Raw genomic sequence first — 13,809 nt, 5'->3', positions numbered from 1 at the left:
GGAGTCTGTCTAGGGAGGAAAGAAAACTCAGGACCTTAACCCTAAGCAATAAAAATGTTTAGGTAAATCCGGCCTAACCTTAGGGGGCCCTTTGTTAAGTTTATTTTGACACCCTATATTAAGGTCCGGTGTTTTCTTGCTCCCCGAGGTCTATACATGATTCTCACTCGCCTGTCGTCAAAGATTACCCCAATCAGGTCAGGCCATGCTGGGGATGGCTGAGAGAGAGCGAGTTTGAGATAATAATAAACTTGCTCAAATGGCCGCACCAACCCCTGTTAGGTAAGGCTGTTGATTTTCTTTTTCAAGCTTGAACAAGGATAATTAACTCAATTGATGTATTTGATGGCTCTCATTGGTGTGAATATTAGCGTTATGAATGATGTTATGTTGGTCTGGACTTTCATGAACTTGTGCGGTGATGGGTTGTGTTGGTGATTGAGGTTGAGGTTGTCGAGGTGACACAGGGTAAGTTGTTCCATGAGGATGAAGTTTGTAGGTATCGCGACAGCAGCGCATGTCGACGAACATGATGTTGTTCAGTTTTGAGTGGACAAAACGTATAATGAAGAGACTATTCCCATAAAGCTATAATAGCCTAGTAGTTGTTAACAGATGTCAAGCCGCTGGTATTACTGACTCCAGTTTCAAATATCCTATGATGTCAAGGAACCCTCAAAGACGAAGCGATAATGTCATATGATCGAAGATAACAGATAGGCTCATAAACAGCTATATCCGTAAACAGAGTCCCATGACATTCATAAGACCAAAAGTTGTTGTTTTACTTCGATTGTTGCCCAATGACTGATTACTACTCGCACTATATCTCGACTGTAGGTCACGTTTGATGGCTGGAATGATGGCGTCAAAAACCGTTCGACCCCTACTTAGAGAATAGAAGCCAAAAATTCAACATGAGACCGCCGTAACAAGAGCGATCAAGAAACAAGTAAACGAAACCCCCATCTTTAAAGATCCACGTTGTACGATAACATGGCCCATTCACTTCAGTTCATGTAAGTGAGATGTTGTATTGCGTCACGTGCTCGCGCGACTCAAGGCGTTCCTGCCGATAAGGATTTTCCAATGAAGGTATCCACTTTTCACTGATAAGATCGATGTTTCCCTGATGCTTCAACACTTGACTTGTCTCCCTTCCAGATCATACTCATCAGCATCTATAATCTTCAACCATGGATCCTGGACGGAAAGCCATGATCGCCGGACGACGGTCCCCTACCCGACGGGATGTGACATCCCCCAGACACGATCCAACTAACCGAATCACCAAATCCACCAAACCAAGTGGTTCCAAGATCAACCCCAAGTACTTGACTCAAGATGAGCAATCACGACAATTTGTTGCCGATGAGGACAAGTTCGTATTGAAGCAGTCTAAGAAGAAGGCGGATATTCGGATTCGAGAAGGCCGTGCGAAGCCCATCGATTACCTGGCATTCAACCTAAGATATATCGACCCAGATCGCGACATCTTCGACGACGACGATGCTGATATCGAAATCGATGTTCCTGCACCCGGAGATGTTGTTGCATCGCTTGATTCAGAGCAGATTGCCGAGCTGGAATCCGATATCGCCTCATACCACGTGCTTGAAACCAATGCGACCAACCGGGAATATTGGAGAGCGCTTCAGACCATCTGCAAAGATAGGAAGGCGAAATTAGATCCGCACGGCCATGAGAGAAGGGTTGTAAGCAGTGTTTCAGACGACATCGATAAGATCCTGGCCCCCAAGACGCATGACCAACTGGAGGCCTTAGAAAAGCAGATCAAGGCCAAGCTACAGTCCAACGAGGATATCGACACGGATTACTGGGAACAGTTGCTGCGAAGCCTCCGAGTGTGGAAAGCCCGTGCCAAGCTGAGCCAAGTATACGAGGCAATCAAGGAGACTCGTCTGAGCCAACTCAAGGAGCGTGATCCGACCAAGGTCAAGGCATCGGGCCAGCCGACTTCTGCCCCCAAGGTGACTTTTGGTTCTCAGGCAGTTGCATCAGCTTCAGAAGAAATAGCGTCTCCTGCACCCGTTTCATCCTCAAAGCATGTGGGCACAACAGCCCCTCCAGGGACTGAACGATTTTCTCAGGTTGACAACGTGGACTTCTCACAGGCAACTAAAGCACTGTATGATCGAGAGGTTGCTAGGGGCGTCGACGAGAACGAGGAGATCTTCACCAGCGAAGAGGTTGTTACCACTACTAAGCCACAATGGGCAGACAAATATAGACCCAGGAAGCCACGCTATTTCAATCGTGTCCAAATGGGTTACGACTGGAATAAGTATAATCAGACTCATTACGACCACGATAATCCGCCACCCAAGGTTGTTCAAGGTTACAAGTTCAACATATTCTATCCTGAGCTCATCGACAAGACAAAGGCACCAACCTTCAAGATCATTCGAGAACATGGCCGCAGACGCGGAGAATCATTTGCTGCTGCTGGCGAGGAGGACACGTGCCTGATACGGTTCATGGCAGGCCCTCCATACGAGGATATTGCGTTCCGCATTGTTGATCGAGAGTGGGATTATAGCGCCAAGAAGGATCGAGGCTTCAAAAGCTCATTCGACAAGGTATGTTCATGTAACCCCCCCCGCTTCACTTCACGTGGCAGAGCCGAGTATCTGTCTCTGCATTAGCCGCCCTGAGTTCGTATTGCGACGATAGCTTGGCTGTTGGATGAACTGCACTTTATGCAGCCCAGACCAGTCTGCGTTGGCGACAGCCTACTTTACCCATGCTATCAGACGCCATCGCCCCTCCATTACATGCTCATGAACCCACATAGCTAACCGTGCATACTCAACAGGGTATCTTGCAGCTGCATTTTCAGTTCAAAAAGGTATGATTTCGAAACGCTAGTTGTTGGTCCGCCCTGTTCCATTAGACTAACACGCTTCTCCAGATCTACTACCGGAAGTAGTTCCGGCATCGATCATCCACTATCTCTTGATTGAAGTTGTGTTGGTCCTCGCCTAGTAAGAGCCAAACTGGGCCATCACCTAATGAAAAGGGGAGGAAAGCCCGTTTCTGCGTCGCCCGTCCCGTTGAGTTTTAGTATCGGAGAGGACAAAACGCACGTTTTCAAGCGGGAGGGCGGACCAATCCGCCCTGCCTGATAAGGCTTGCATCATGATTGTTAATAGCTTTCGACATACGCTACCCGGGTCATGTCTATTGATGCATCTGTACTACCTATTTGAGGGTTTCTAATTCGGGATCAGAGCGGGGATTGGTAGAGAGCTAGAGTGGGCAAAGGTTGAGTCGATGCTGGAGTAGTGTCATGCTACCTAAGATCTATTCGACCATCGACCCGACCTGACCGCCCAGTTCAAGAGCCTGCGCAGACCAGGCATGAAATTACATCTTATGTCCCTATTCCACAGTTTCCCAACATGCAGAACTAAAAGTCGGCAAAGATTGCTGCAGCCTTGGTTCAATTGATTGTCACAAGAATTGCGATGAGTCTGGCACGCAAACTCGGGTCATCAGGCCTACTGCATCAGAAGGCTTCTAGAAAGCTGTCACTTGCGAGCGTTCACGGACCGGGGCGAACAGACAGCACCAAGCCGCTCGGGCATCTTTACGTTTTTGTTTTGAGTGAAATCCACGCGGAGCTTGGGCAATCGAGATGTGACAAGAGGGTTGGATACAGCAAATACCAGTCAGAACAGCTGCGTCAAGCCTGATGATGCCTTGAGTCCTGATTTCTGGTCGGATACCCGTCGATGAAGCTTCGAAAGATTGTTCTTTGCATATTCTTTGACGCAGCGGACCGCAGAGCAGTGGTGATTTTATGCTTCAGAAAGCTTCTCACGGCTTCTCCGGCAGCTTCCATACTGATTCACAACAGCAACAGATGGATAACGGGGATCCAAACGGGACGGGCACCCACCGATGCTTTGATTGGCGGTCTGATTGGTATACAGATTGGTGTCCCGATTCGTATCGTCTGAAATGCAAGGTGCCGTCTGAGACGCAGACTACCCGCGATAGCCCCGTTGATGAGAGTACAAGCCGGTTGAGTTACCGTCAAGTGACTTGAAGCCCATTGGTAGCGTGTCCCTTACAGGGTGCGATGCTTCTTGGTCCCGATACATACTAGGTCTGCCTGATGAGACCAGGAGGGATGTTTCGACAGCAGAGAAGGAAGATTTGACGATACGCAAAGGGGCATGCAACACAAGGCTTCCCAGGCTGATCCAACGAATATCGGCACATTTCTTGCTAGGTGCACTCGTTCTAAGGTTGCACGTCTTGTTCGGGACCTTGGATCAGGGCCCTTGGACCATCTAATTCTTGATGCAATCACCCATTGCATGCAGCTCACTCATCCTTGCCAGGTTGCTCTCTCATGAAAGTACTGAGCCTGCATAGTACAATATCTGAAAGAAGTTGCAAGGACCAGGGCATCTGAGTGCATGCACCTGTGGTGTATGAGGTGACAGATATTGCCTGTTGGACATGGTAATCTTCTTACAGGCAGGCTCACTGGAGTCGAAATCAGAGAAGACAAAGGTGGCAGAGGCAGAAAGCCCAGTGGGAACTCATTTGCGCGTCCAACATCTTCTAGACTTTGGTGATACCACACACAAAACACAGCCAGCAAAACACAAGCACAGGCGTACATTTACAACACAAATGCATGTTAGGAGGGAGGCTTGCCGTCGGTGATCAGCTACGCCCGTGGGGTGGCTTACAGATGGCGTCGCTGTCCGTTTTCCTTGTCTGCCACGGACCACTATGGCTTGCTAACCGCTTGTTGGTCGGCCCTCGCCCTTTCACTTGGCACACGCCCCCGAGCGACCTTGACTACGATCTTGAGGTCCTTGCCCATAAGCTTCGACAGATGAAGGTGGATGGGAGATCTAAGAGCTAAGATTGCTGAATCTGTCAACGGGCATTTGTTTATCAACGGATCGACGTCTAAACGAAGCCGTTGTATGAAAGCTAGCCCTACAACTCCACGCCCTACCCCAAACGAGCGGGAGGAGCACAAGCATCCTTCGCTTCGGCATCAAATATCGCCATATTTCCTCGCCCCCGTTCTTGTCCTTGTTCCATTGTGTCTATTGTAACGTTCTGCTATCTTCCGTTCTCTCCCTCCATCCTTCAACTTGCTCATCAACATCTCTCTTTCACCTCGCTTCCCATTGCTTGGTACCTGAGTAAAGAAATCTCCTTGTTCCGAGAACACCATCAAACCACCCACGAGACTCATTGTACTTCCTTCAAACAAGTGTGTCCTTGACTTCAACAGAGGCCGCAATGGATACACCGTTTTCTGGTGACGAGCAAGCTGCTAGCTACACGAATATTATCACGGGTCATGGTCAACAATCACCTTGCGTGTCAGAGCTCACCGGTATGGAGCCATACTATGCCCTCTCCTCGGGTCCTCAGGATCAACCATCTCATCTATCATCAACTGGTCCGCTGTCTCTAGACCCAACCCTGTCACAGCACCAGGAGAACCAACAGCAGACGTCACATCCGACTCATGATGCGACTGTGTATGCTTCCATGACCTCAGGTTTTCCATATGCGCCTCGAAGTCATCACCCAGTCTGGCCTTCACCTCCCCCAGGACCTGACGATTATGACAACTACTCTTACCAAAGTTCCCCAAGCAGTGGCAGTGCCCCAATGAGCTGCTACAACCCATCACCCATTTCACCAAGGACGTGGTCCTCTCCAGACTTCCCTCTGCCTCAACCTTCAGACCCTCTCCAACAGAACTCTTTCAACAACCTCCGCATTTGCACACCGACATCAAACGAAGGGTATCCTGTCAGAGGCCCTCGGGGCCTGACGCCTTTCTCAGGTGGCGGTATGAATCAGATTTTCGATAATGAGATTGACGGCCTGCCCCAAAACTACTCCCCAGTGACAATTCCCAGTTCATCAGCTGGAGCACTATCATGCAGCGGCTCCCCGCAAGAACCTCTTCTCGGGACCCCCGTGCTCATGCAGGCTAGACACGAATCACCCGCCGGTGTACCGGAGTACCGCGCGAGCTCGGAAGTGGTTCAAGAAGGCAAGGACCTTCAGGTCGCAGCAGCTGGTGGCGCTAGGACAGACGAACCATACGCCCAGCTACTCTACAGAGCTCTGATGAGCGTCCCAGATCATGCTATGACTCTTCAAGAGATTTACCAGTGGTTTCGTGAGAACACTGATAAGGACATCAAGAAGGACAAGTCAGAGAAGAGACCGGGCAAAAATGCCGAAGGCTGGCAGAATAGCATCCGTCATAACCTCAGTATGAATGATGTAAGTTAAGACAGCCCCCCAAGCCATACACTCTCCAGAGTTTCCTGTCTCAGATCTCGTTCCCATAACCCCTCTCCCTCCCCCTGCTATTACCGGGTATAGCTTGCGGCATAAGCTGCATATGTACATGGACCAACGCTTGTTGAGTTTTTGGACGAATCATTCATGCTACAAGAGTTCGATGAATGCTAACAGTGGATCTTGATGGTAGGCTTTTGTCAAACGAGAACACAAGCTGGGATCAGACTCGACGTCGAGAGCGACGGAGCAGGGTTCAGGCTCGACTAAAACTGGTGAAGCTAAAAAAGCGACCGAGTGGGTGTTGGTAGATTGGGCTGTCCGGGATGGAGTTAAGAGCACAACAAAATACCGCGGCAAAAATGCAGCACGTCGAGGAATGGGGCGCAAGTACCATCACCACCCATATGATGACAGATTTGCACAGCGACACAACCCAATTGCCGCCAAGGGAAGCCCAATCGTCAAGAGCGAGTTCCTGACGAACGACATGAGGATGCGCGAGCGTCAATACACTCATGAAGTGAAAATGGCACCGAGGTCCCACCATATGAACCTCATCGCACCCCCTCATCCTCATCCCCATCCCCATCCCCATCCCATGCACCGGGCGACTACGATGCCGAGCATGTATCAGTCACCACAGCCGCAGCACCGAGGCTACGAGGAGTTGATGATGCCACGGGTTGACAGAATGCCCCAACCAGTCATGAAGCAGGAGTATTCTCCAATGACACCCGACTCGAGTGGGTTTGGCTTCGTGCTTCCAGAGCCGAGCCTAATACACGCGCATGCAGTCAACTCTAGCGCCAGTAACAGCAACGGCACTACCGCGTATACGCTGCCTAGTGGCACCCAAAGCATGTACGTTGGTTCATCTCCGTGCGAATATCCGTATGGGATGGTAGACGTCACAGGTGTCTATCCAGGCAGCGGTCACAATAGCCCTGCTGGCGCTGGCGTCAGTGCTAGTGTTGGTGCTAGCGACGGAGTCAACGAACGCCTCATAGGGATCGGCCCTAACGACGTCTACAGCTGGAACGGCCAGGCACTCTGAATATGGAAATCTTCCGTCCTAAACACCCCGAGGCAACAAGTGTGAGCCACCAATGTCACTTATTGTCACTTCTGTTGGCAGCCGCAGGGCCGTCGTGGTTGATATTACCAACAACGGGTTTACTGGCAGGGGAATGAAAAGGATGAGGACATACAGAAGAGAGGCCCGAAGAAGAAGAAGAAGAAAAGGAAGAGAAAAAAGAAAGATCAACAAAAAAGACAACAAAAACAAGAAAGAATGAAAATTGGTGTTCCTCCAGAGATATCGACCAACTTGGCTTGCTTATCTGCACCTTTGCGCCACCGCGGGAACCGCGAAAAAGAGGGGTGAAGTTTAGTGAATGAGTGTGCGTGGTTCTGGAAAAAAGCAAATCAGCTTCTATTCTTTTCATCGACTCGACGCCCTAAGATGGAAGAGAGATGGTGGCAGTTTCAAGCAACAGGGGACGACGTTGTGAGCTAGACAGAGTAACCACCACCAACACCACCAACACAACTTTACCTCAGTTTACCTCGACTCACCTTACCCCATTCATCCTTCTACTCAACTCTACTCTCCAACTCACTAACTAGGCTGGACTGGACTGGACTGGACTGGACTGGACCCCACACAGACCCTGGCGGTCACGGGCGGATCACCTCCCATCCGAACACATAGACTCGCGGTCATGGGCTGAGCGCGAGACGCCGAGACTTTTGGGGCTGACTGCTATGGCATTGTCTGTCACTCTTGTCTACCATCATACACTACCTACCTACCTACCTACCTACCTACCTACCTGTCTTGACTGATCAAGAACAAGGTCAGGGCATGTTTACATCGAAACAAGTCATCGCCATGGTAGCTCGTTGGTCGCCTTGGGCTTGGCATTATCATCTCGAAGCGGGGGTTACAGCAGAACAGAAACGCCCGCATGATGGCATTCGATTGACAATGTCGCATTGCATTGTGCTTTTGTTTGGCGTCTCTACTACTACTACTACTACTACTACTACTACAAGGAGTATTCTTACTGCGACTTTTAGGTCGCAGCGGCGCATAAAAAAGGGTACTCAAAAATAGAAGGAGACTTGGACTTGGTTCTGATTTCGTTTAGGCATTGTTTTCTTTCTTTTCCTTTTCCTTTTCTTTTTTTCTCTCCTAGTTCTTTTTGTGATGGCTTATCCGTTTTGATTAGACGATGCGTTCCATCTTTTGCTCCCCGGGGACTGACAAAGAGGCATCAATTTTGCCTTGTTATTTTGGCTGCTTGGCTGGGCGGGCGATCACTGGGGTCGACGAGCGAAACGTCTTCTCCCAAAGCGTGTTAATGTCTTTATTGCTTATTCATTATCATAGTTAGCTTACTACCTTGTTATCCCCCATCTTGTATGTATGTATCAACCATGCTATTGTACTCACAAGCGCCTATTTTTCATGCCGCTTCCGGCACCAAGACCAAGAGCACCCTTGCAACCGCCTTTGTTAGTACGTGCCAACCTGAATACCAGGCAAGTCTTTGACTTGTATTGTCATCGAATTCTTTATTCATTCAGTCTTCTCCTTGTCATAAAACATGGTTGGCATGAATGAATGCCTTTCAATAAAGGCAAAAGGATGGAATTTGGAAGAGCATTGCATTACGTATAGCTCGTACATTGGCAACTGTGGATCTGCGAAAATAACAATACAACTCTAAACTCTGAGGTTTTGGTGTCATCTCCACTGTAAATGTTGTCACGTTTATCATCTTGGACGATGAAGCTGGCAGGGCAGTAGTGTTGGCATCTGCCTGGGCAGCAGTAAATCGAATTCACCTTTGGTAACAGCAGAAGTAGAAGAAGTACTTGTGCGTACGTACGTATGTAGTCCCCATGCTGGTTGCTGTGTTCGTCTCCGTCTCCCCGCTCGACCCTGTTTTTCGTTGCCCTGGCCTGGCTTGGCTTCAGCTTTTTCGTAGTGGAGTGGGGAATAAGCAAGGTTCATGAGACCCCCCCATTGTCGAGCACGATATTAGAAATATCATTGGTTACCGACAGTCTGGTAACGAAGCTGAGCCAACAGGAAATGATCCGGGGGGCACTCCCCTCTTCTTTTCTATTCATCCTAGCCCCCCTGTCAAATCGTGTCGTCTTATTCGTGCTGAGTTGCACTATTCTCATCATGGAGGAAGGGCCGGGGGCTGTCGGCTACGTTGTAAGGGTTGTCATGATCGCCAGGAGCTCAGACGCCAGCGTTGCCTAGTTTAACGAGTGTATGAGCAGCTGCATGCGGGGTGTGCATATCTCTAGAGAGGGAATAATTAGAGAGTCACGGAGATTGAGAGGGAATAATCTGAATACTAGTAGCCTCATCGCACAGACGCCCGCCTCAGATCTGAGAGCGAGCGGGATAACGAGATATCGGATCTCCACTTCACTTCTGGTCTGGGATAAGGATGCATCATGCATCGATCCCAAGATCCAGTCCAGTTCAGTTCAGTTCAGTTCACACCGGAGAGGCCAACTGAACTCAACACAAAACCAAATGCTTATGGGTGTCCGGGCCGGTAAGCATCCTACGCGGGCCGTTGCTCTGCGCTCCTCGCTGCCACTGCCTCCGCCATTCACACTCCCTCTACAATGCTTCAGACACGGCTAAGAACCATTGTTAAAAACAAGTGCAACGTCTGCCGAGTATTATTAGATCTGGGCTGGGTTGGACTGCGCTTACAGCACATCAACGCCAGCCACGCTCTCAATAGCTAAGCGTTTAGCACGAGGATGTCGATTCGGGGTCCGCAACAAGAGACGAGAGAGCGACTCCGAATCTTTCTGTGTCTTGCCAAGTCTCATCTGATGTCTCACATGATCGCCCATCTCTTGCTTCGGGCTTTTATTTTTCTCCTCAACATTCCTGTAGTCGCCTCTGAGAGTTAGGGTCCCCTTGCCGGACCCTATCCTTTGCCAGTAGAACCAATTTAATAGCCAGGTCTTCAGCTGAATTTTGCCATTGATGAATGGATGGGTGGCTGGTGGATGAATAGCTGACTGGTGGTGTGGGGCCTCAGATATCTTAAGCGCAAGCAACATGTTGTTAAGATCTTTTGTCGATTGCGGGCTCATATCTCAGGCGCCGAGAACCAACACGCTCCAAAGCCTGGACAGTAACTAACTCAAGGATCGGAGGCAACTTGCCATTGCACAGTACTGAATGCTGTGCTGTGCTGTGCTGTGCTGTGCTGTGCTGTGCTGTACCGTACTGTACATGGTATAGTAGGAATGAATGGGAAAGTCTCGGTGGCATAGGAAAAAGAAACTTGGTCGCGAGGCGAGGCTCAAAAATTGCCCATCGCTGCAATGGACATCAAGAGCCCACGGCCTCTCGTCTTTTCTCGGCCTTTGCATTAAGCTTGATGACAGCGGCCGCTGGCATTGCATCACTCATCTCTGACAGCTCAGCTGCCTCAACCACCAACCAGGAACGGGCCGGGCATGGTCGTCATCGATGAGAGAGAGCTAGTCTTTCTGGCCAAGCCCGTGCTGTCGTCGTCCTCATCAACTAGACCCTTTGGAAGCTCTTACTTGCTTCCACGAGTGGCCTCGTATCAAAACTCGAATAGGCAAGAAAAAGCAAAACGCCCCTGCGTTTGTTACGTATGCCGATATGCTGCAACGTTTAAAGAGAGGACTCTAATGGTAAGTTAGCTTTGGAGCCAGCAATGACAATAGGAACATGGCGTTCTGCACCAACTATGGCTGGCGATGAAAGGACTAGCGGGGCTGGGCATACACGCTCCAGTGTCATGGCGTCTTCTGCATCTTCACTAGAAGAATGGAAAGCAGAAAGCCATGGCATTTCCCTGGCCTTCCTCGCAGACCCCAGCCGATGCCATGCAGGTTGAGACAAGGAGATCCCGAGTGGGGGAGAATTAACCTCTAAACTTAGTATAGGCGTGTGTGTGCTTTTGTTGGTCTTGAATCCTCGTTCATTCATATTTAAGCTTGTTATTGTCAAGCCATGGCATGGTTCATCCTTATAGCCAAAAGCGGAATAAGGCCTGTACTGTACTGTACTGTACGTAGTCGTATAATTGAATTGACTGCCCGAGCCCGCTCACACTGTGCCCCCAACAGCTCACAGCGGACTTGAGAGTTCAAACAGGACCCTGTCAGAATTCGCGATCTGCTGGCGAATAACACCACATCTCTGTGGTGCAGTCGGTGAGGAGCAGTTGCGCCCACCCCTACTCAGACGCCTGGGGATATTTTGTAAGCTCTCAGGTAGCCCTAAGCATGAGGTAGATATTCAATCCTCATAATCAACGGCGACGCACCTTGATCCTCCGAGACGATCTTGTTCCAAAAGAGAGCAAAGCGTGGTCGTTTGCGCCCTGAAAAGCCACCAACGATGCATACCGGCAGTATCTCTTGTTAAAGATGGTGGTCCCATAACTCTGCAGTCCTAATTAATTAGTCCAGAAAGCTGATGTCACCAACGTCGTATATGCCAACTGCTCAAAGCTGAAGTTGTTTGACCTGCACTTCTTCAGTGTTGGACTTGAATACTCCGTCCACAAACTACTCTCAAGTCATCAACAAGAGAAGAACATCGAATCCAGGGCCACGAATGACACTGAGCTGACCACTGTGTGAAGGCATTAAAGACCAAGAATACAAGGGTCGCAGTGGAACGATAGGTAAAATCGCTGCAAACGAACAAGATAGCAAGAGTGCGCTGTGACTTGTGAGACTTGCCTCACACCAATGTGACTGGGGCACCTGGTTCGTCAAGGACATGATCCTCGCCGGCTAATCGTCGATCTTGGTTCCGCTGTGCCAGGCTGCAGATACATACCATCCAGTTTGATCGAGTCACATCAATTGGCGGACGCAGTTTCCGCAACCCGGTACCTGGTACGATCCATCAAGCATTGGCAGCCACCTGATCCACTATCGAGATAATTTCGATCTGGGGAGATTTACTATCCAGATCGCGACAACGATTCGAGCTGAGCCAATACCTCCAACTCATGTGCCCTGTCAAGCCCTCGGACAATGGTTTCATCGCTGGAATGAGTCGTTGAGCCACTTTCGAAGCCAAAGGGAACAATTGGAGAGTCAAGACATTGTTGGAGAATCATCCATTCTGATTCAAGACTCTCCGTTTGTTATCGCTATCTCTGAGCCGGAAGTATTCCGAGTAAGCCTGCCCTTAGTGTAGCTATCGCGATTGCAACGGCAGCTAGGGTGGTAGTGGCTTATCCTGAAGACACGGTCGCTCTCAGAAGTGTCAGTGACCTGTCATTCTATCAGCCCTGCTGATATTATAGCTAGCTTGCCATAGCTTATCCATCATTGAGATCATCGTAGCTTTCCTCCCTCTCTCCTTCACCTTCTTCACAATATCAAGAAACACTTGTCGCAAGGACCAGCATCTGATCTGTTGGCTTCAATGAATTGGGGTGTGCATTGCTGATCCCTGTAAAAAGACCCTTGCTATAATGAATTTCGTAATGCCACACTGATGGTCTACGGAGCTCTCCACGTTCACTATGTGTTCTCGTTGGTTGCACCTAGACACACTCCTCGAGGCGTTTCTTGGCTGCTGCGCTAGTCCATGAGCCTGAGCAGGGATCCACTGCTCACGTCCACGAGCACCTCAAAGTGAGTGCCACAATCTCGTCTGTTTGATGCATTACCGTTATGTGCGACTACCGCGTGACAGATGGCGTATGAGCTCCATATTACATCCAATGGTTTAGCAGAAGGATGCTGGAAGTGACCCTTCAGTCGCAACACAATGTGTTGATACTCTCCAATGAGCTCGAGTCAACTCGACACTCACACCATGACTGAACGTGGTAGTTTTTCAAGTGTGGTGTCCTGGAAGTTGAAGGAGTGTCTTCAGCGCCTTCCAGCCGTACACCATAGAGCGCCTCTTCAAGCCTCAATCATACGATTCTTGTGATGTTGCATATTAAGAATCGCTGCCTTGCAAGTGACCACGTCCTCGTGCTTTCATATCAAAAATAGCTTCTGAATTTTGAGAGACTGTGCCAACATATGCTGGGATCTTGGCTGATCAACGATCTGGAAACAACCAGACTCAGTCAATCTTTCGCTGGATAGACATCAATAGTATCATTGGGATAACCGTCGTTGAATGGGCAGACATGGATAAAGATCCCTCAATATCGGAGTTTGCGCTTGCTAATTTCGTTGACGCCCATTGAGTCGTGAATAGGTATACCGGATAGAAGGTCTTAAAATAGTTCAGATTCGACACAAACGGCCAAACGATGATATGCCATGTTCCAACTGATGCAAAAGGACATCATTTAGCTGTATGCAGGAGCAATATTCCGCTTCAGCATGAAAGTCCAGACATTTGTGATGTTAATGAATACCAGATGAATAGTCATAGCATGCGGGTAGACGGTGAATCAACCAGGATAGTCGATATAGTGACGATAG

General features: G+C 49.3%; 2 protein-coding genes across 2 annotated transcripts; both read left to right on the top strand.

The window, feature by feature from the left end:
- Positions 1-1,196: 1,196 nt before the first annotated feature.
- On the top strand, positions 1,197-2,950 carry FSUBG_5453 (cactin; the record flags this gene model as incomplete). The annotated part of the gene is made up of 3 exons (XM_036683551.1): positions 1,197-2,600; positions 2,816-2,869; positions 2,933-2,950. 3 exons carry the CDS (start codon positions 1,197-1,199, stop codon positions 2,948-2,950), a joined length of 1,476 nt encoding a protein of 491 aa, XP_036538965.1.
- A 2,345-nt stretch (positions 2,951-5,295) lies between these two features.
- On the top strand, positions 5,296-7,375 carry FSUBG_5452 (forkhead box O4; the record flags this gene model as incomplete). The annotated part of the gene is made up of 2 exons (XM_036683550.1): positions 5,296-6,300; positions 6,512-7,375. 2 exons carry the CDS (start codon positions 5,296-5,298, stop codon positions 7,373-7,375), a joined length of 1,869 nt encoding a protein of 622 aa, XP_036538964.1.
- Positions 7,376-13,809: the final 6,434 nt, after the last annotated feature.

The sequence above is a fragment of the Fusarium subglutinans genome (assembly GCF_013396075.1).
Source record: "Fusarium subglutinans strain NRRL 66333 chromosome Unknown NRRL66333_c0000054, whole genome shotgun sequence".
In the NCBI taxonomy this organism is placed as follows: domain Eukaryota; kingdom Fungi; phylum Ascomycota; class Sordariomycetes; order Hypocreales; family Nectriaceae; genus Fusarium; species Fusarium subglutinans.
The sequence above is the reverse complement of the archived record's forward strand: the minus strand, read 5'-3'. Positions and strand labels throughout refer to the sequence as shown.